The sequence below is a fragment of the Gallinula chloropus genome, assembly GCF_964237585.1.
Source record: "Gallinula chloropus genome assembly, chromosome: 14".
Taxonomy (NCBI): domain Eukaryota; kingdom Metazoa; phylum Chordata; class Aves; order Gruiformes; family Rallidae; genus Gallinula; species Gallinula chloropus.
The window spans coordinates 4,443,729-4,458,892 of record NC_140099.1 but is presented as its reverse complement, the minus strand read 5'-3'; the positions used below and the strand labels follow the sequence as shown (position 1 = coordinate 4,458,892).

At 49.8% G+C, this 15,164-nt stretch overlaps 2 protein-coding genes across 2 annotated transcripts in view; one reads left to right on the top strand and one right to left on the bottom strand.

Moving 5' to 3' along the window:
* Positions 1-3,574: 3,574 nt before the first annotated feature.
* Positions 3,575-10,402, bottom strand: SIX4 (SIX homeobox 4). Its single transcript, XM_084270501.1, has 3 exons — positions 9,170-10,402; positions 6,789-7,477; positions 3,575-4,410 (listed from the first exon to the last, which is right to left on the bottom strand). Exons 1-3 carry the CDS (start codon positions 10,036-10,038, stop codon positions 3,614-3,616), a joined length of 2,355 nt encoding a protein of 784 aa, XP_084126627.1. The 5' UTR covers positions 10,039-10,402; the 3' UTR covers positions 3,575-3,613.
* A 640-nt stretch (positions 10,403-11,042) lies between these two features.
* The window catches only part of MNAT1 (MNAT1 component of CDK activating kinase), a gene marked incomplete at its 5' end in the record, with an annotated part of 120,491 nt that continues 116,369 nt past the window's right edge, over positions 11,043-15,164 (top strand). The window contains one exon of the mRNA XM_084270510.1: positions 11,043-11,131. Coding sequence (XP_084126636.1) covers positions 11,043-11,131 — 89 coding nt within the window. The remainder of the gene's footprint in view (positions 11,132-15,164) is intronic.

The window sequence follows — 15,164 nt, the reverse complement described above, 5'->3', positions numbered from 1 at the left end:
GAAAAGATCCTTTATTCTCATCCGTAACAGAGAGGGAGGGAGAAGGAACACGTATGCCAGCTAGACATACCTTCCATTTAAACAACAGAATGTGATAATAAGGACTGTCTGTGGGGCTTGGACACTCACTGCCATTCACGTGTGTGGGAGGTGAGCATCCATATCCCCCAAACACCGTGTAAAATCCTCAGTTTAGGAATCAGTGGAGCAATGCCTTATTTACAGCAGCCAAAGATTTGGCCCCAGACACTTTGTGGGGCTTTGTGTACTGTCTATTTAGAGCAGTTAGCCTGCTTGCTTGAGGGTCACATAATAAAAACTGACCCTTATTTTACAGTAGGAGTAAAACTACTATTTAAATACCTATTTTAAAAACACTGTACCGTGCAATGAGTCTTTATATTGTGCATATGTACCTGCAGAAAACATGAGGTTATAACTACGTTATCTGGAGGGAATGACACTTATTTTCAATGGGAGAAAGAGTAAAACATAGTAATAAAATAAGTTATTTGATATCTGGAAGACTAGAATAGATTTATCTTACTTTGTCCCAAACCACTGCTTTTATGTACATCCTCCACTCCCACTGAAGAGTGGGAAGTCTCCTATTACAAGTACCAGACACTCCAAGATACACGCCACTGTAACAACACACAGTTTTCACATCAACTGTGCTGCAAAGCCATGGAATTCAGAGCCTCAGTAACACAACAAATGCAAAGGAGGAAAAATAAAGTAAAGTAAGAAGTAACAGGTACTGGTGTAACACCACAGTCTTTTCAGCTGTAAGACCTGATCACATCAACAGAGAGAATGCTCTGAAATACTCTCTAGCTTGCCTCTGAGCTTCACAGACAATATGTTAAGCCCCAAACAACTCCTCCAGAGCATCGCACACATTCTCCATTAACATGACATTGACACAGGGTCCTTCTAATTTTCCAAGCCGTTGAACAAATTCACACCAACCAGATACAGCTACTACTATTGTCAGCATCATCTTGGTTATATGGGTGAAGGTGAGAAGAGACTGCTCATGCTGGAGCCCAGCGAGCAGGTAACAAGCAGAGAAGAGAGAATGCTGGACTGTGCAACTCCCTGCTCAGGCAGAGATCCCCTGAATGTCATGGGAAGTTGTGCCAGGGGAATGTATAGCTCCATGTTCTACTTGGGATAATCTCCACTTTAAAGCACTTGCCCTAAACACCCTTTTTGCCTGGGAGCTGGAGGGGACTTTTTATAACCTTCTGCTTGCAGATCATCAGTGACTTGGAGCAGCTGCAAAGCTCTTCCCTTTCCCTGCACAGTTTCCTGCAGTCCTAGAGACTCTGGCTCACAGTGTGGGCTCCAGTGCTTAACCAACAAGATCTCAGCTTCAAGGTTCCACAGAATACCTTGCAAAACATGCTGTATTCAATATAGTGCAAAACAATAGTGAGGATGCCTATGCCACGATCACAGCACGCAGAAAAACAACTTCATTCCTCAAAGGCTTTCTACAGAACCAGTTAACCACCAAGACAGAAACAGACTGGGATGTATTACCTCTATTCTCTTTCCTTTCCATATTTTTTTGTACTTTAGAAGCTTTGTTGTTCTGAGCCTAATTTGGAGCCCACAGAAGCTTATGGAGACATTTCCCATTACCTTCCAAAAGCTTCAGACCAGGCCCCCAGCGAGGATGAATACATGCTTTAGTTACTGTATATAGTCACATTAGACTAAAAAAAAACCCCAAATAAACAAAACAAACCCACAAAGATTACCAGCATGTAATTTTTATACATCTGCATTCCTCTTATTATTTTAAAGCTTAAGGATGTGCTTCTGCATGCTACAAAAACTCCTCTGGAGGAAAGGCAAGATCTGTTCCACCTACCCAGAGCCTGCCTGCTTCTGTTGTCCGCAATGCAGTGCAAAGTGGCGAAGGGAGAGGAGACCCATCTCCAGCCAGGCAGAGACCACAGCTGCTCCCACGAGCCCTTTGGGCAGCTGCAGTTCCCACCATCAGCCCCCACGCTGCTTATTCTGGAAGGAAATATAAATACACGCTTAAGTGCACTCCTGGATGGGGGCCTGCTTGCTTGAACAGCAGCTGAAGCCCTCCCACACGGGCTGCGTGGCCAAGGGGTCCATGTAAACATGGGGCTCCCTTCCCTGACCTGCCCCATCCAACCTTTCCTGATCATCTGCTTGAAGCTAGAGCCAAGACCTTTCCCCTGGCACGACAGCTCTGCCCATGGTCCCTCTCCGGCCCAGCCCTGCTGACGCGGTGCGGAAGGACCTATCTTTGGCTCTCTGCACCGTTAGTAAATGTCACCCACGATGACCAAAAGACTTGAAACTCTTCTTACTCGTGCAAGTAGGTGCACGGAAGTCAGCAGGTCTACTTGCAGAAGTAAGGCATCAGGATTTGGCCCTGAGGACGGATATTTGCAAATCAGTGTTTTCATTCCTCCTGCCACTGTGCTTTAGTAACAAAGATAAGGCCACTAGGAAGAAAGGCACATGGAATTCTGTAAAAAATACACAAAACAGTTCAACTAATTAGCAAATTACTAACAAAACAAACAAAAAAAACTTGAACACAAAGACAGAGGGGGTAAAGACAGGGACCTCCTGGGTTTGTGAGACTGGGAGTTCATTTTCTAGTTTCAGTGTGATTAACATTTTACTTTTACAGTCTATTGCTTGAAAAACTACAAAAAAAAAAAAGTAAAACCTTGTCAGAAATAACTACGTTTACTTCCTGCTCAAACAATAAAAATAAATTAAACAGCCAGAAAATGTTTTCCTTTTCAATGCATTGTGTCTAAAGTGAAAGGGAACATAAACCATAAATAAAATTCATTGTAGTAATTAAAAAAAAAAAAAAGTCTCCTTTATAAGAACTGAAACAATATTTACATTCATACTGGAAAGAAAGCTTCTGAGTTGCATAATTAGAGTTTCAAATGATGCATTTTCTGGTGCACTGACAAAATGCTAGCAAGCATTTAGAAACCTGTAAATGTTTGATGTGAGATTTTTTGGTTTGAATGCAAATCTGCTGGGAAAAAAAAGCAAACACAGCAGTAACAATAATATTTATGATTTTGTTTCATTTCTTAACCTCAAACAACATAAAAGTAGCCGGTGAGGTATCGTCTAGAGTTCCTTAAAAATTTCTCAATGCCCGTGGACTAGAAGTAAACAGCAAAAATGACTGCATTGTTTTTATCTTTTTGGAGCAAGATTTTTGTTTCCTATCTAAAGTCAGGAGTGTATACTTACTGTTGAGAGCGTGTTGTACTACGGAGAGTCTAGTTAAATTATCAGGGTGGTATTTCTTAGCCAAACCTGTACTCATTTGCTCAGTACTTGCCCTGGTATTTCCTTTCTCCTTTAATCTGCTTAAAAGAGAATACTGTGTGCAAGCCAAGTGTGGCAACCTAATTCTATTGCCAGGGATTCCTCTGTACATCGATTCAGACCATGTAAATGTTCTTCTGTTTTCCTTACATTAAAAAAAACCAAAACCACCAAACAAAAAAAAAAAACCATTTGGTGCTTGTTAGGGCCTCAACAGGAGACTTTATCTATTAAAACAGAAAGCAAGAGGAAAAAAAAGTTACAAGTCTTGCATATCTTCATCCATCTGAACTGTCTGCAGTTTGGCAAGTTCTTTTTTGTCCGTTTCTAGTTCTTCACAAACCGTCTCAACCATGTTACTCATGACATACTTGGATTTCGAATCCAGCATCATTAAATTGCCAGTTGACTTACTCTCAGAATTAGGTAAGAAATTCTCTTTGACTTCAGGTACAGCTTGCAGAACTAACCTCTGCTCTCTGACGAAATCCTGGTGCACTTGTGCAGAGGGGTGGCTGACACGGTCTCCGCTTGTAGAAACGATTTCCCCAAGCGCGGGTTGTGCCGTAGAAATGGACAACAGGTCTTGACTGGTAATGAGGGAACAGTTCTGAAGGGTTGCATAGTTAGTGTTGCTGATAGATATCACGGTAGAGGTACTGGTCACAGGTGATGACATGGGCTGGCTCTCTGAGATACCAGAGCTCAGTTCTGCAGCATTTAAGAGAGTCGGTGGTGTGAGGGAAAAATTATGCGAGGGCGTTACATTCACTAACGAGGAGGCCAGGGACTGGAGTCCTCCACTGGATATATTTTCAGAAGACATGTTTACATTTAGTTGCGTGTTCTGACTGACTGGCATCAACTGAGAAAACACCAGGCTTCTTTCTAGTCCTTCTTGCTTGACAGAGCCTACTGCCTGGCCTGAATTGGGAACCGTATAAACAACTGCACTTGGAGCAAGGGGGCTGAAGAAAACTTTTCCTTGCTGCACTGTTGAAGATTCAGTCGTAAAAGTTCCTCCATCAGATGTGCTGGGATTTACTGAAACGTTACCTAGAGAAAGGGAAGCAAAAGAGATGAAAACACAGATTATGGCTGGTGGAAAGCTGTGCAGGCATTTTGTTACAATGTTGAAGACTATGTTTGCAGTGCACACTTGATAATATAAACAAGGCTGCTCTATGTTGCTTGAAATAACAGGTGAGAGAAAGTTTTGTATGAAGAAATAAAAGCCATTAATAGAAACTGTTTCTAGGTTCTGGTATATGAGGTATCTTTCAGACTCTCATTAAGGAGCAAACAGTCCCCAGCCACGTGATTAAAATGAACGTGCTTTGGCCTTCACTAGTTGCCACCACTCAATTTCCATCTAAGAATAGAAGCATGAAAAGCTATTAAAGATAGTTCAGTGACAGACTACAGCTTGTGTGTGGGAACTGGAGACGCACCGCATGAAATCTGCTACAGCTGAGCAGAGCTCACCTGAGTCAAACAGCAGAGAAAACACCAAAACCCAGTAACTTCCACCAGGTAGTCTATCAGGCACCAGGTGTATTACCCAGTACTACCTTTCACCATGCTTTTTTCACATCGCTCTAAAAGCCTGACCCTACCACATCCACCCCGCTGTGTAAAGTCACATGGCGACTGCCGATCCTTGCTGAAAGCCATGGCACTGCTCCTGTGATGCTGAAGCTAGCCAAAGCATGAAGGGGTGGCCAGAGATGACCTGGAGTTGGTTTTAATGGACATGCCATGTAAGTTGATATTACAATAATTCCTGAAGTAAGATGTACTGGCTCCCACTTCAAAAACCTCTCTCAAAAGCCAGTTTAATTATAATTTTAAGAGGCTGCAGACATCTGAAATTTTTAGAACAGCACTGAAGACGCATTTCTCACCTGGAGAATGTTTTAGCTCCCTGTTCATTTCCATTAATCAACGATGATTTTTTTTGGAAGGGGTTATTCATGTGTAAACTAGAAGAATAAAGCAGGCAACTGGAAGTTACCTGGCAATTAGTATAGCTTACTTAAAATAGCCTGCAGCACACCACACTTGGAATACGCAGCCAGCTATCCATCCTTCTCTTGCTCAGATAAACAAGAAGTCAAAGTTGCAAATACAGATCTTGAATTGTCTTTGCTCCAGACATATGACGGACAACTCTCTAGTGGAGAGTGGTATTTTCAACAACGGAGAACACGTTCAGAGAGGAACTTATTGTGAAACTTCAGACAATAGTGCCATACTACTTAAGGGACAGAACTGCCTCACCTTTTCAGGCTGCCAGTTTATGCCTTAGAGCATGTGGGTTAAATGGCTTTTGTAACTACAGGCTGTATTCAGACTAAATGTCTTCTCTTTTTCATCCTGGTTAAACATCCAGTGACTGCAAATGCCACATTTTAGGATCTTTTAATTTTTCACTCCTATAAAATGTGTTCATATGGCTTCAGTGTTCCTCTCCATATTACTTTAACAGCAAGAATAATTCACTCCCTATACACATTTAAATCAAACAAGCTAACATGAGCAGAGTTTGATTTTCACTGTAATACCCACGGCTCCCGAAACTACAGAGATTCATTCAAGTTTAATCATTTTCATAACCAAAGACACGGTAGCTAATGAGTAACAAAGCTGTTCAGTTCTGCTTTATAACTGACCTGCTTCAAAACAAGGATCCAGAACTAGGCTCACGTTCCCTGGGATTCTTCCTGGCTGGCTGCAAGTTGCAGTCTATGGTATGTTAAGACAAACTATAAAGCAAGCTTGGGGAGGAGCCTGCACACTTGGCGCGTGAACCTGCGATGACATATTTCCCTTGGAGCGAGGGCAGCTTTATCCAAATACCCTCGTGTTTTATATCTACAAGCTATTGCATATTTCTATTGTTTCCCTGCACTTTAATCATTCTTAATTACAGGACAGAAAACATACGAACGCAACTGCTTGGTCTTGTTGTGTCTATAGCAATTTAAAATTTATTTTTATGAAATGCTTTGGTTAAAAAACAAACAAAAAAAGCAAAGCAACCACCACAACAGTAACAATTTACAGCTGCCACCATTTTCATTTTTATGGAGCTTCTCATTAAAAGCATTCAATGGCAAACGGGGAATATTTGGAATTAGCGAAACGTGTAAAGGTTACAGATATTTGTGAAGACTGGTATCACACACTTCTGAGAACACGAGATGAAAGGGGTGTAAAATACCAGATCTCCTTTTCCTAAGAGAGCAGCTCAGCCTCACGTAGCAAACTCGTTATATAGTGAGGCAAAAGGTATTATTATACCACGTGCAGCCGTGACTAAGATACAATCCTGGTACCTTGGAGGTGAAGTACAACAGCTTCTAAAACACTAAGTATGCCCCCCAATCCCAACTTTTTCTCATACCTCTTACTGTAAGAGACAAAATTTTTACCTTGTGAAGCTGCCACAGAAACAGGAGGCAGCTGCAGAGAAGAAAAACCGATGCTTCCGTTCAGCAGCTGGCCATTTGTTCCTGAATTGGGGATCTGGACAATGCCATACTGGTTTATTTGGACAGGAGCAGTAAAAGTAACTACGGAGCCTCCATCTTGGGAGGCAGCAGTTTGTACGCTTTCCCTTTTCACCTCCGAGCTCGGTATCAATCCCGGGAATGAGACCGGGATGTTGCTGGGGCTGAAAGTGGCTGCAGCAGCATTGGGGACTGAAGCCTGAAGGAGTTTGAAGTCCTTAACATCCTCTGAGGAAGACGACAGTATGTCAGTAATGGACACCCCGTTGCTCACAACGCTTGATGTGGTTTTGGGTGAATTTAAGGTAACCGTCTGCGAAGCCCCCACGCTGAGTCCATTGAGAATGACACCGTTGGGTCCCTGAAGAAAAGAGCTACCATTGAGAAACACGGGAGAGGTACTGGCAGGCACGAGGTTTCCATTCAACAAGACACCAGATGAGCTCAAGGCTATTTTAGTGTTTCCGAGCTGCTGCATGTAGACAGGCTCCATGTGGCCAGGAAGGCTGAGGCTGGTAACAGCATCAGATGAGCTGGAGAGCGGATGGGGAGATAAATCCTCCTGCCCCTTACTGGATTCATCTTCTGTGCTAGGGTTGCCATCAGACTCGCTATGGGAGAAGACAGAGAGATGACATTGCGTTACCACAGTGTGCCAGCAAGCTCTGCACCAAGGGGGACTTTTTGCTTTGATACAGTTCGTGTGAGTTTTCCTGAGGAGGTTTTTTTTCTGTATTTTGCCTTTTCAAAGCACTTTGAAGAAATTTCAGAGGGGAGATTTCTCAGAAGAGGACACACCAAGTCACCTGCTCACTGAGGAGAAACTTTACAGACTGTATTGTGGATGTGTAAACACCCGCTCCCCCCCCCAGCCATCTGACGCCGGTGCCTCATCTGAGTTTCCAGCTTTCTCGATCAGTGCCTCGGGCCCCCCTCCGCCGGCCCACGGTGCCCACACGTGTGAGACCGGCCGCAGCCATTTGGTAGCTCGCCGGGTGGCAGCTGCGGGAGGTGAAAGCAGGCCCGACCCTCCCGGCCTGCGCCTGCCGCCCCCACCGCCCACGGCCCGGGCAACGAGGGGGAGGCCCCTCCGGGGGACGGGCCGGAGCTGCCCCCGGGTGCCGGCGGAGGCACCTCAGGCTGCAGCCGGCAGCGGGAGGGGCCCTTTGTGCCGCGCCCCGCGGGGCCACCCCGGGCCGCCGCCTCCCCAGCCGAGCCCCTCCGCCCGGAGCTGCGCCGGGTTTTTCTGCTGACTGGTCCGCCCTCGACTGCATTTTTCGGTCGCTCCCTTCCCTCCCCCCCCCCCCCCCCGCCCCGCCTCGGCCGCTCGCCCTTTGATGTGTCCCGCGGTGAGGGGGCCGCGGCGGCACAATCGCGCCCTTGGTTGAGAAATGCCTTGGGGCCCTGCGCCGGCCGCCGCTTTTTTTCCCTCCTTTCCTCCCTTCTCCCTTCCTCCCCCCTCTCCCCGCTCCGTCTCCCCCACCCCCTTTTCCCGTCCCTGCCCCGGGAGGAAGGAGGGAAGGGGGGGGGGGGCGGGAGCGGGGAGGTCACCTCCACCTGCCCGCCTCGCGGCGCCGAGCCCCCGCCGCGGCCCCTCCGCCCGCAGGGAGGGGGGAGGACACAGAGCTCCGGGCCGGGCGCGGGCGGAGCGGGAGAGGCTCTCCCGCCCCACGGGGAGCAAACGGCCGCGGGGCTCGGAGGCGGAGGCCTGCGGCGGGCCGAGCTCGGCGATGCCGCCGCTGAGGCCCGGCGCGGCCAGCCCCGCTCCCCCGCTGAAACCCGAGCCCGGCCCGCTCCCGAGTCAGGTTTCAAAACAGAGCGAGCGGCGGGACCCCACACCCCCGCGCGTCCTCCGGCCGCCGTCAATGATTAACTCTGTCAGGCGCGACAATTAAATAAAAAACGGGGTGTGTGTGTGTGGGGGAAGAACAACAAACAAACCCCCCGACCCTTCTCCGGAGCCCGGCGAGCCGCCGGTGCCTCCGGACCGCCCGGCGGCTCCCCCGGCCCCGAGGGAAGGGGTGGCGGCGCAGGCCGGGCGCGGCGGGAGAGGGGAGTGAGGGGACGTGGAAGGGGGCGGCGGGGGGCCGGGACGTTTCCCCGTCCTGCCTCGCTGCGGCTCGCATGCCTGCGTGCCCGGGCCGGGTGGGTGTGTGTTGGGAGCGAGGGAGCGGGGAGGGGGAAGGAGGGGAGGACGAGGCGCACCGAAGGTAAGCGCCATGTTTGCAAGGGAAGAAAGAGCCGGGAGAGGGAAGGCAGGCAGGCGGGCGGGAGAGGGGGCGGGGAGGAAAGTTTGTCCTCACCTTTTGGACTGGGTCTCGGAAGGATTGCGGTCCCGCTGCCTGCGGTTCTTGAACCAGTTGCTGACCTGGGTGAGGGACAGCCCGGTGATCTTGGCCAGGTTGCGCTTCGCGGCTGGCGAGGGGTACCGGTTCTGTTTGTAGAGCTCCTTCAGCGCGTTGCGGGACTTCTCCTTGAAGCAGTAAACAGTCTCCTCGCCGTCCCAGATGGTCCTGGGCAGAGGGTATTTCCTCCGCAGCCTGTACTTGTCCACCGCCCCCAGGGGTCTGCCCCGGGCTCGCTCCGCCTCGGTGTAGCGAGCCTTGTACCAGAGCTCCTGCAGGAGCGGGTGGTTGGAGGAGTCGAAGTTGTGGCTCTCCAGGATGCTGTAGAGCTCGGCGTAGATGCCCTGGTGGAAAGCCACCAGCGCCCGGGCTTTCATCAGGCTCTCGTTGCCACGTAGCAGATCGCTGGGGGGTAAAGACCACAGGAACCTGGCCAGGCGGTCCAGGTTCCCACCTTGCTGCAGCGCCTCGCAGACGCAAGCGACGTGGTCCGGGGAGAAAGCCAGGGGGGTCTGCGAGGAGGAGGAAGAAGAAGAAGAAGAGGAGGAGGAGGAGGAGGGAGAGGAGGCAGCATGGTGATTCCTAGCCAAGAGTTCCGTGTGGAGCAGTACCTGGTCCGCGGCTCCCTCCTCCCCGGCGGCGGCGGAGCCTGCGTGCTCCATGGGGAACGGGGCAGCGGCAGGAGGGGGCGGCGGCGCGGAGTTGAGGGCTCCCGCCGCGGCCCCGTCGGGGGGCACCTTGCTGGCTTCAGAGAGGATTTCCATCACATTTTCCTGCTTGATCTCCACCGCGCTCGTGATCTCGTCCGTGGGGGAGGCAGAAGACATGTTTCGGTTTGTTTGCCCTTTTCTTTTTTTTTCTTTTTTTTTTTTTTTCCTTCCCCTTCCCCCCGTCCCCTTCTCCTCCTCTCCTCCCTTCCTATCTCTCTGGAAAGTCCACTCCTCCTCCTCCTCCTGCTCTCGGCCGGCTCTAGCCGATCAGGTTTCCTCCCGGCCACGCAATAACCATTAAAGATAGCTGCTATAGCAAAGTAGTGTAAACGGGCTCGTCTCCGCGGCTCCCCCCAACGTGACTCCCAACCCCGCTGCAATACTATATGGCACCGTAGCCTGCTGGCCCGGCCACGCCCGCCCATTGGCTGCGCCGCGCTGGAGGGGCGGGGGCTCCCCCGTCTCCAGGGCAACCGTCAATCAAGCGGCCCCGCTCCTCTCTTCTTCCCCCCTGCTTCCCCACCTCCACCTGGAGCGCGGCGCCCCGCTGTAGGGACGCCCCCGCGGGCGGAGGGAGCTCCCCTCACCTGCGGCCCCGCCGAGCGCCTTTCCACGGCCGTGGGGAGGGGAAATGTTTAAAAACTCTCAGGGTGCGAGGCGGCCCGGGTGGTGCCGCGGTAGTTCCCCGAGGTGAGGTGCGGCATCTCCCCCGAGCCGGGAGAGGGGTGCGGGTAACCCCGCGTGGGAGCTACCGCCCCGCAGCGGCCTCCTGTTGAGTGTTCGTTAACCCCGAGTGCCCCCGCCCCGCAACCGGAGCGCTCGGGCCGGGACAGCTTGTACCCCCCCCCGCCCCTCCAGGCAGGCGCTGCCCGGGGCGGCTCATACCTGATCGGCCCGGCCGCCCCGGCTCTCCACGCCGCCGGCTGGCTCTGCCTGGCCGTGGCTGGGTCCCGGCGGGGCCCCAGCGGCTGACGGAACGCGCGGGGCGGCGGGCGATTCCGGCGGGCCCCTTTGGCGGCGGCACCGCGCGGCGGAAGGCTTGGAGGGAGGGGGGGGAAGGAAGGAGAGAGGAAAGGAGGAGGAGGAGGAGGGGGGAGGCGGTGGAGGCAGCAGGAACAGCCATGGATGACCAGGGCTGCCCGCGATGCAAGACCACCAAGTACCGCAACCCCTCTTTGAAGCTGATGGTCAATGTCTGCGGGCACACGCTGTGAGTGAGGCCGGGGAGTAGACGGACGCGGTGAGGGGAGAGGCGGCCCGGGGCTGCTCCTCATTGCGGGGAGGGGGGGGACACGGACCGGGCGGCGGGGGCCCCCAGGTCTCTCTCCTGGACGGTCCGGCGGCGGGTTTCTCTCCAGGGCGTTTGCCAGGCGGCTCCGGGTCCCCCCCTCGTGTTCCCCGTTTGCCTGTCGGCGGCAGCGCCGCAGGCGGCGGTTCCGCTCCAGGCCGGGGGCTGGGTCGCGCCGCCAGCGTTCGGCTGCTTCTCCGTAGCGAGGGGCTCGGGGGCACACGGGGCGGGGCGCGGCCGGGGTGAGGGTCGGTACCGGCTCCTGTCCCGGAGGCGTGCGAGGCTTCGGGGGTGTGAAACAGAGGACGTCTCGTCAATTTCGGGACGTCTCGTCAATTTCAGCACTTCTCGCTTGGACTTCATGCCGTGCTGGGGCAAGCCAGGGGGAGAAAACAAGGGCTCATTTGCGCTGTCTGGGGGGGTGTGTGTTAATTCTCCCGTATGGGCAGTGCTGTCTGAAGGTTCGGTGCTGGTTTAAACGTAGGAAAGCCCTATCCCGAACGGCGTTTACTTGTTCGGTGTCTTTGTGCATCGAAAGTCATCACTTCTCCTCAGAGATGAACGCTTAGGTATTCCCCCGCCCTCCAACCCCCTCCCCCAGCTCTAGCAGATTTAAGTGATATATATAGTCTGAACACGCTTGCTTTCAGTTCTGGAGGTCTCCCGTTGGTGTGGAATGAAGCTTTAAAGGGTCTACTCTAAATTCTCTCCTGATGCACACAATAGAAGCCTCCCACTGCAGGAGCAGCCCTGCCTGGCGCGGTGTTTGGTGGGTGTCTGTCTGTGTGTTTCCATCCTTGTCAGTTGCATGTTGAACTGTTTATGTTTTAGTCTGTGAATTGCAACTAAACCAGGCAAACTGAAAGCTTTACTTGATACAATGTTGCAAAGGAGCACCAAAAGGTGGCTACAAAGGGTTTATGTTATTTTCTTAGCAAAAAAAAGCATTGGCTTTCTTCCAGTTCCCTGGTCCTGTTTTCTATAGCTGCTCCAGCGCTTCTGTTGCCCCAAGGGAAGAGGTGTGGGAGAGCAGCAGATCATCTCCTGGTAGTGGTGGTGTAGGAGAAGGCAGCACCAGGAGTGTCCCTTCGGTGACACTGGAGTTCAAAAGGTAACAGCCACATCTGGGCAAGGCTGTGCAGCTTGAAAATTAGGCTTCCATTTTCTCTTCCAGTGAAGATCAAAGGATTAGTGGTCTTGATCTTCTGCTTTCAAGCTTCTCCAGAGCCACTTCCAGCAGAGGACAGCATGTTTCAGATTGCTCTCCTGATAGAGTTCTCAGTGGGGCTTTTTTGTAGCTGAACTTTACTTGAGAAAATTAGTCATGTCTTGTGCTTTGCTGGGTCCAGCTGCTGACACTGTATTTGGGCTTGATGTCCTTACCTTGCTTTCCTTGTTTATTCCCAGCTGCACAAGGACTGTGTCTCTTCCACTAACACCCCACCCCCACGCTCCCCCAGCTCTTGCTGTTTGTACTTCAGCATTTGGCAAGTGTTTTATCCAAGGCTGGATCCATGTGACCCTGCTTGAGCCAACTGGGTATCTCTGCAGGGTGCTTGCTGGGAGAGGGGTATGCTGACCCACCCAGACTGACCTTACCTGGACCCAGCAAGGTCTGCTAGTTCCCTCCTTTGCCTTCCCAGCAAAGGGCATCTGTGCAACTGGGCACCATTGCTTGGAAACACCTGTATGAGTGTAGAGCAGAAGTCACTGTGTAAGTAGGTTCCCTGTATTTCTTTGGTTTTGTTGTACTTGAGGACTCTCCATCTTGATGTAGTTCAAGTGGGTCACTTTTCCTCTGCAATATCCTTCCAATAACCCCTTTAAGGTTGTGTTTTTACTATTATTTCCATGTGATGTTACAGACCTTTGGTGCTAGAAGTTGTTTCTTAGTAGTAGTTAATAAATTCTCATAATTACTGAACTAAAAGCTGGAAGCTTAGATGAGGCACCTGTGAATGAAGTATGTGGGGGCAAAAAGGCAAGGTGATTGACATTTGTTCTTTCATAAATTCATCATGGTTCAACTACAAGGAAGGAATGTCTGATGTTCTCAGGGTAAATGAGCTAACCTAAGTTTGTGATGGACTTTTACCCCTCTTAGAAATCTATTCTGGTAATCATACTGCTCTTGCCATTGGAAATACTTCTCCTAATTTCTAATCTCAACTTCTTGACTATAATGTAAGCATTTAAGAATTCTGTCATGTGTTATATACCTTGCAGTCTGTTTATTACACATCTTCTGCAGGAATGTGTTTTCAGGGCTTTCTCTTTAGCGTTTTCTACACTTAAGAAATTCCCTCCCTTCAGTCTCCTCTCTCCAGTGGGGTGGTTTTGGGTGTTGGGTTTTTTTTTTTTGGTAGGCTATTTGAATTGCTTTTCTTCAGGCTTTTTCGTCTTGGTTTGTGTTTTTCTGGAACAGGACACAGTGCTGTATCTGAGTCTTTAGTACCACAGGCAGAGTCAAAAGTATTTCATGTGATACCTGACTTTCAGATATCTCAGCAGGATTATGAGTTTTTATGTACTCTTTATGTTTTGCAGTGGTGTGGATTATGAACAGCACAAACCCCAGACTCTTTCACACTCTGTTACACCATTATCTGTAGGCTGAACAGTGTTTAACTTTGCCTTCCATGTTGTGTTGTGCATCTCATTGTTCTTACCTGTTGGCTTTGTCAAACTGTGTGTTACTTCAACTGATTTTTGCACTCAGTTCAAGTGACTTTGGATTCTGATTCCCTCCATCAAAGTTCCTGCAACTATCTCAGACTTAGGTTTTCTGTTAAAGTGACCTTTCTGACCTGATGCTTTCCAATATGTAATTTGTGAGTAAGATTTTGGCTGGAAGCTGTTGCTTGTGACCATATGAAATCCAACTGAGGCAGAGCAAAATAGGGAGGTGCTTGCAGCAGCCTCCTTGCTAAATAACCTTCCCCTCCCTCCAGTTACATTTTGTCACAGTGGAGAATGATAATAAGATTAGAGTTGTATGAATGTGCTTGCTACCTGTTTTCTCTTGGACTGAAATAATGATAACTTATCTCAAGGTATAGGGCTCTAGTCATCTCTCAGTATTTCAGCACATACTGTATTTGTTTAGGTTATAAAACTGTCAATTTAGGAGTGTTAAAAGTCCAGTTAAACCAAAACTATATTGCCTCTCGTTGTCCTTTTGCTACCTATGTTGCTATTGTATCATTGGAGGAAATGATATTTGTTAGATATGATTTGTTCTTAACAAATGGTGTGTTGGATCTTATCTGCTTTGTTATCTGAAATAGGCAGGAGATAGGGCTACTCTCAGTCCCTGGGAGGATGCTGAAATAAATAATCAGACAAATGACCTGACGATTCCCCATGTATTTGTTTTCCTGCTCTTCAGAGGCAGGTGCTTTTGCCCTTCTTTAGGCCACCTGAACTTTAAAGATCATCTCAGCTCTCTCCATTGATAATTGCCTTCCTCAGCATTTCAAAGGGTAAATATAGTCTACCATATTTGAAAACCTTGAAGTGCTTTTTTTAATGCTGTAACCCTTGAATACAGTCCATAGGTTCAGGGAAGCTCATTAAGCTGTCTGCAGAAGCACATTGCCTTTATTACACTCTCTGTTTGAAGCCAGCAGATAACTGCACAGCAAAGTCAGAGCCTTGACTCTGCTGGCTGGGAGGTTCTGAGCAATCCCTCTAATGTTGTTTCCTGGTGCTAACTTGTGTTAGTGCTCCTTCTGCTGCAATATCAGTGACACTCCCTGGTTAATCTGTCTTGGTGTGAATGAAGACTGATGCAGAAACCTCCCCAAATGCTTTGGCATCACTGATTGGAGACTTCCTTCCCACTGACTAGTGGGTTAATGCACTCCTGCAGTAACTACTCTTTCTTTCACTGCGGGTGTTTTGAAGGAATATTTTCATGTTAGCTTCAGTGATGCCTCCCAGTAGTTCCTTTCCT

Excerpts from the sequence above, each read along its gene's own strand:
- SIX4 (XM_084270501.1), bottom strand. The coding sequence starts at position 10,038 with ATGTCTTCTGCCTCCCCCACGGACGAGATCACGAGCGCGGTGGAGATC. Across the intron at positions 7,478-9,169 it reads TCCGAGACCCAGTCCAAAAG|CGAGTCTGATGGCAACCCTA; the intron begins GTGAGGACAAAC and ends CTTCTCCCATAG. Across the intron at positions 4,411-6,788 it reads TTCTGTGGCAGCTTCACAAG|GTAACGTTTCAGTAAATCCC; the intron begins GTAAAAATTTTG and ends CCCTTTCTCTAG.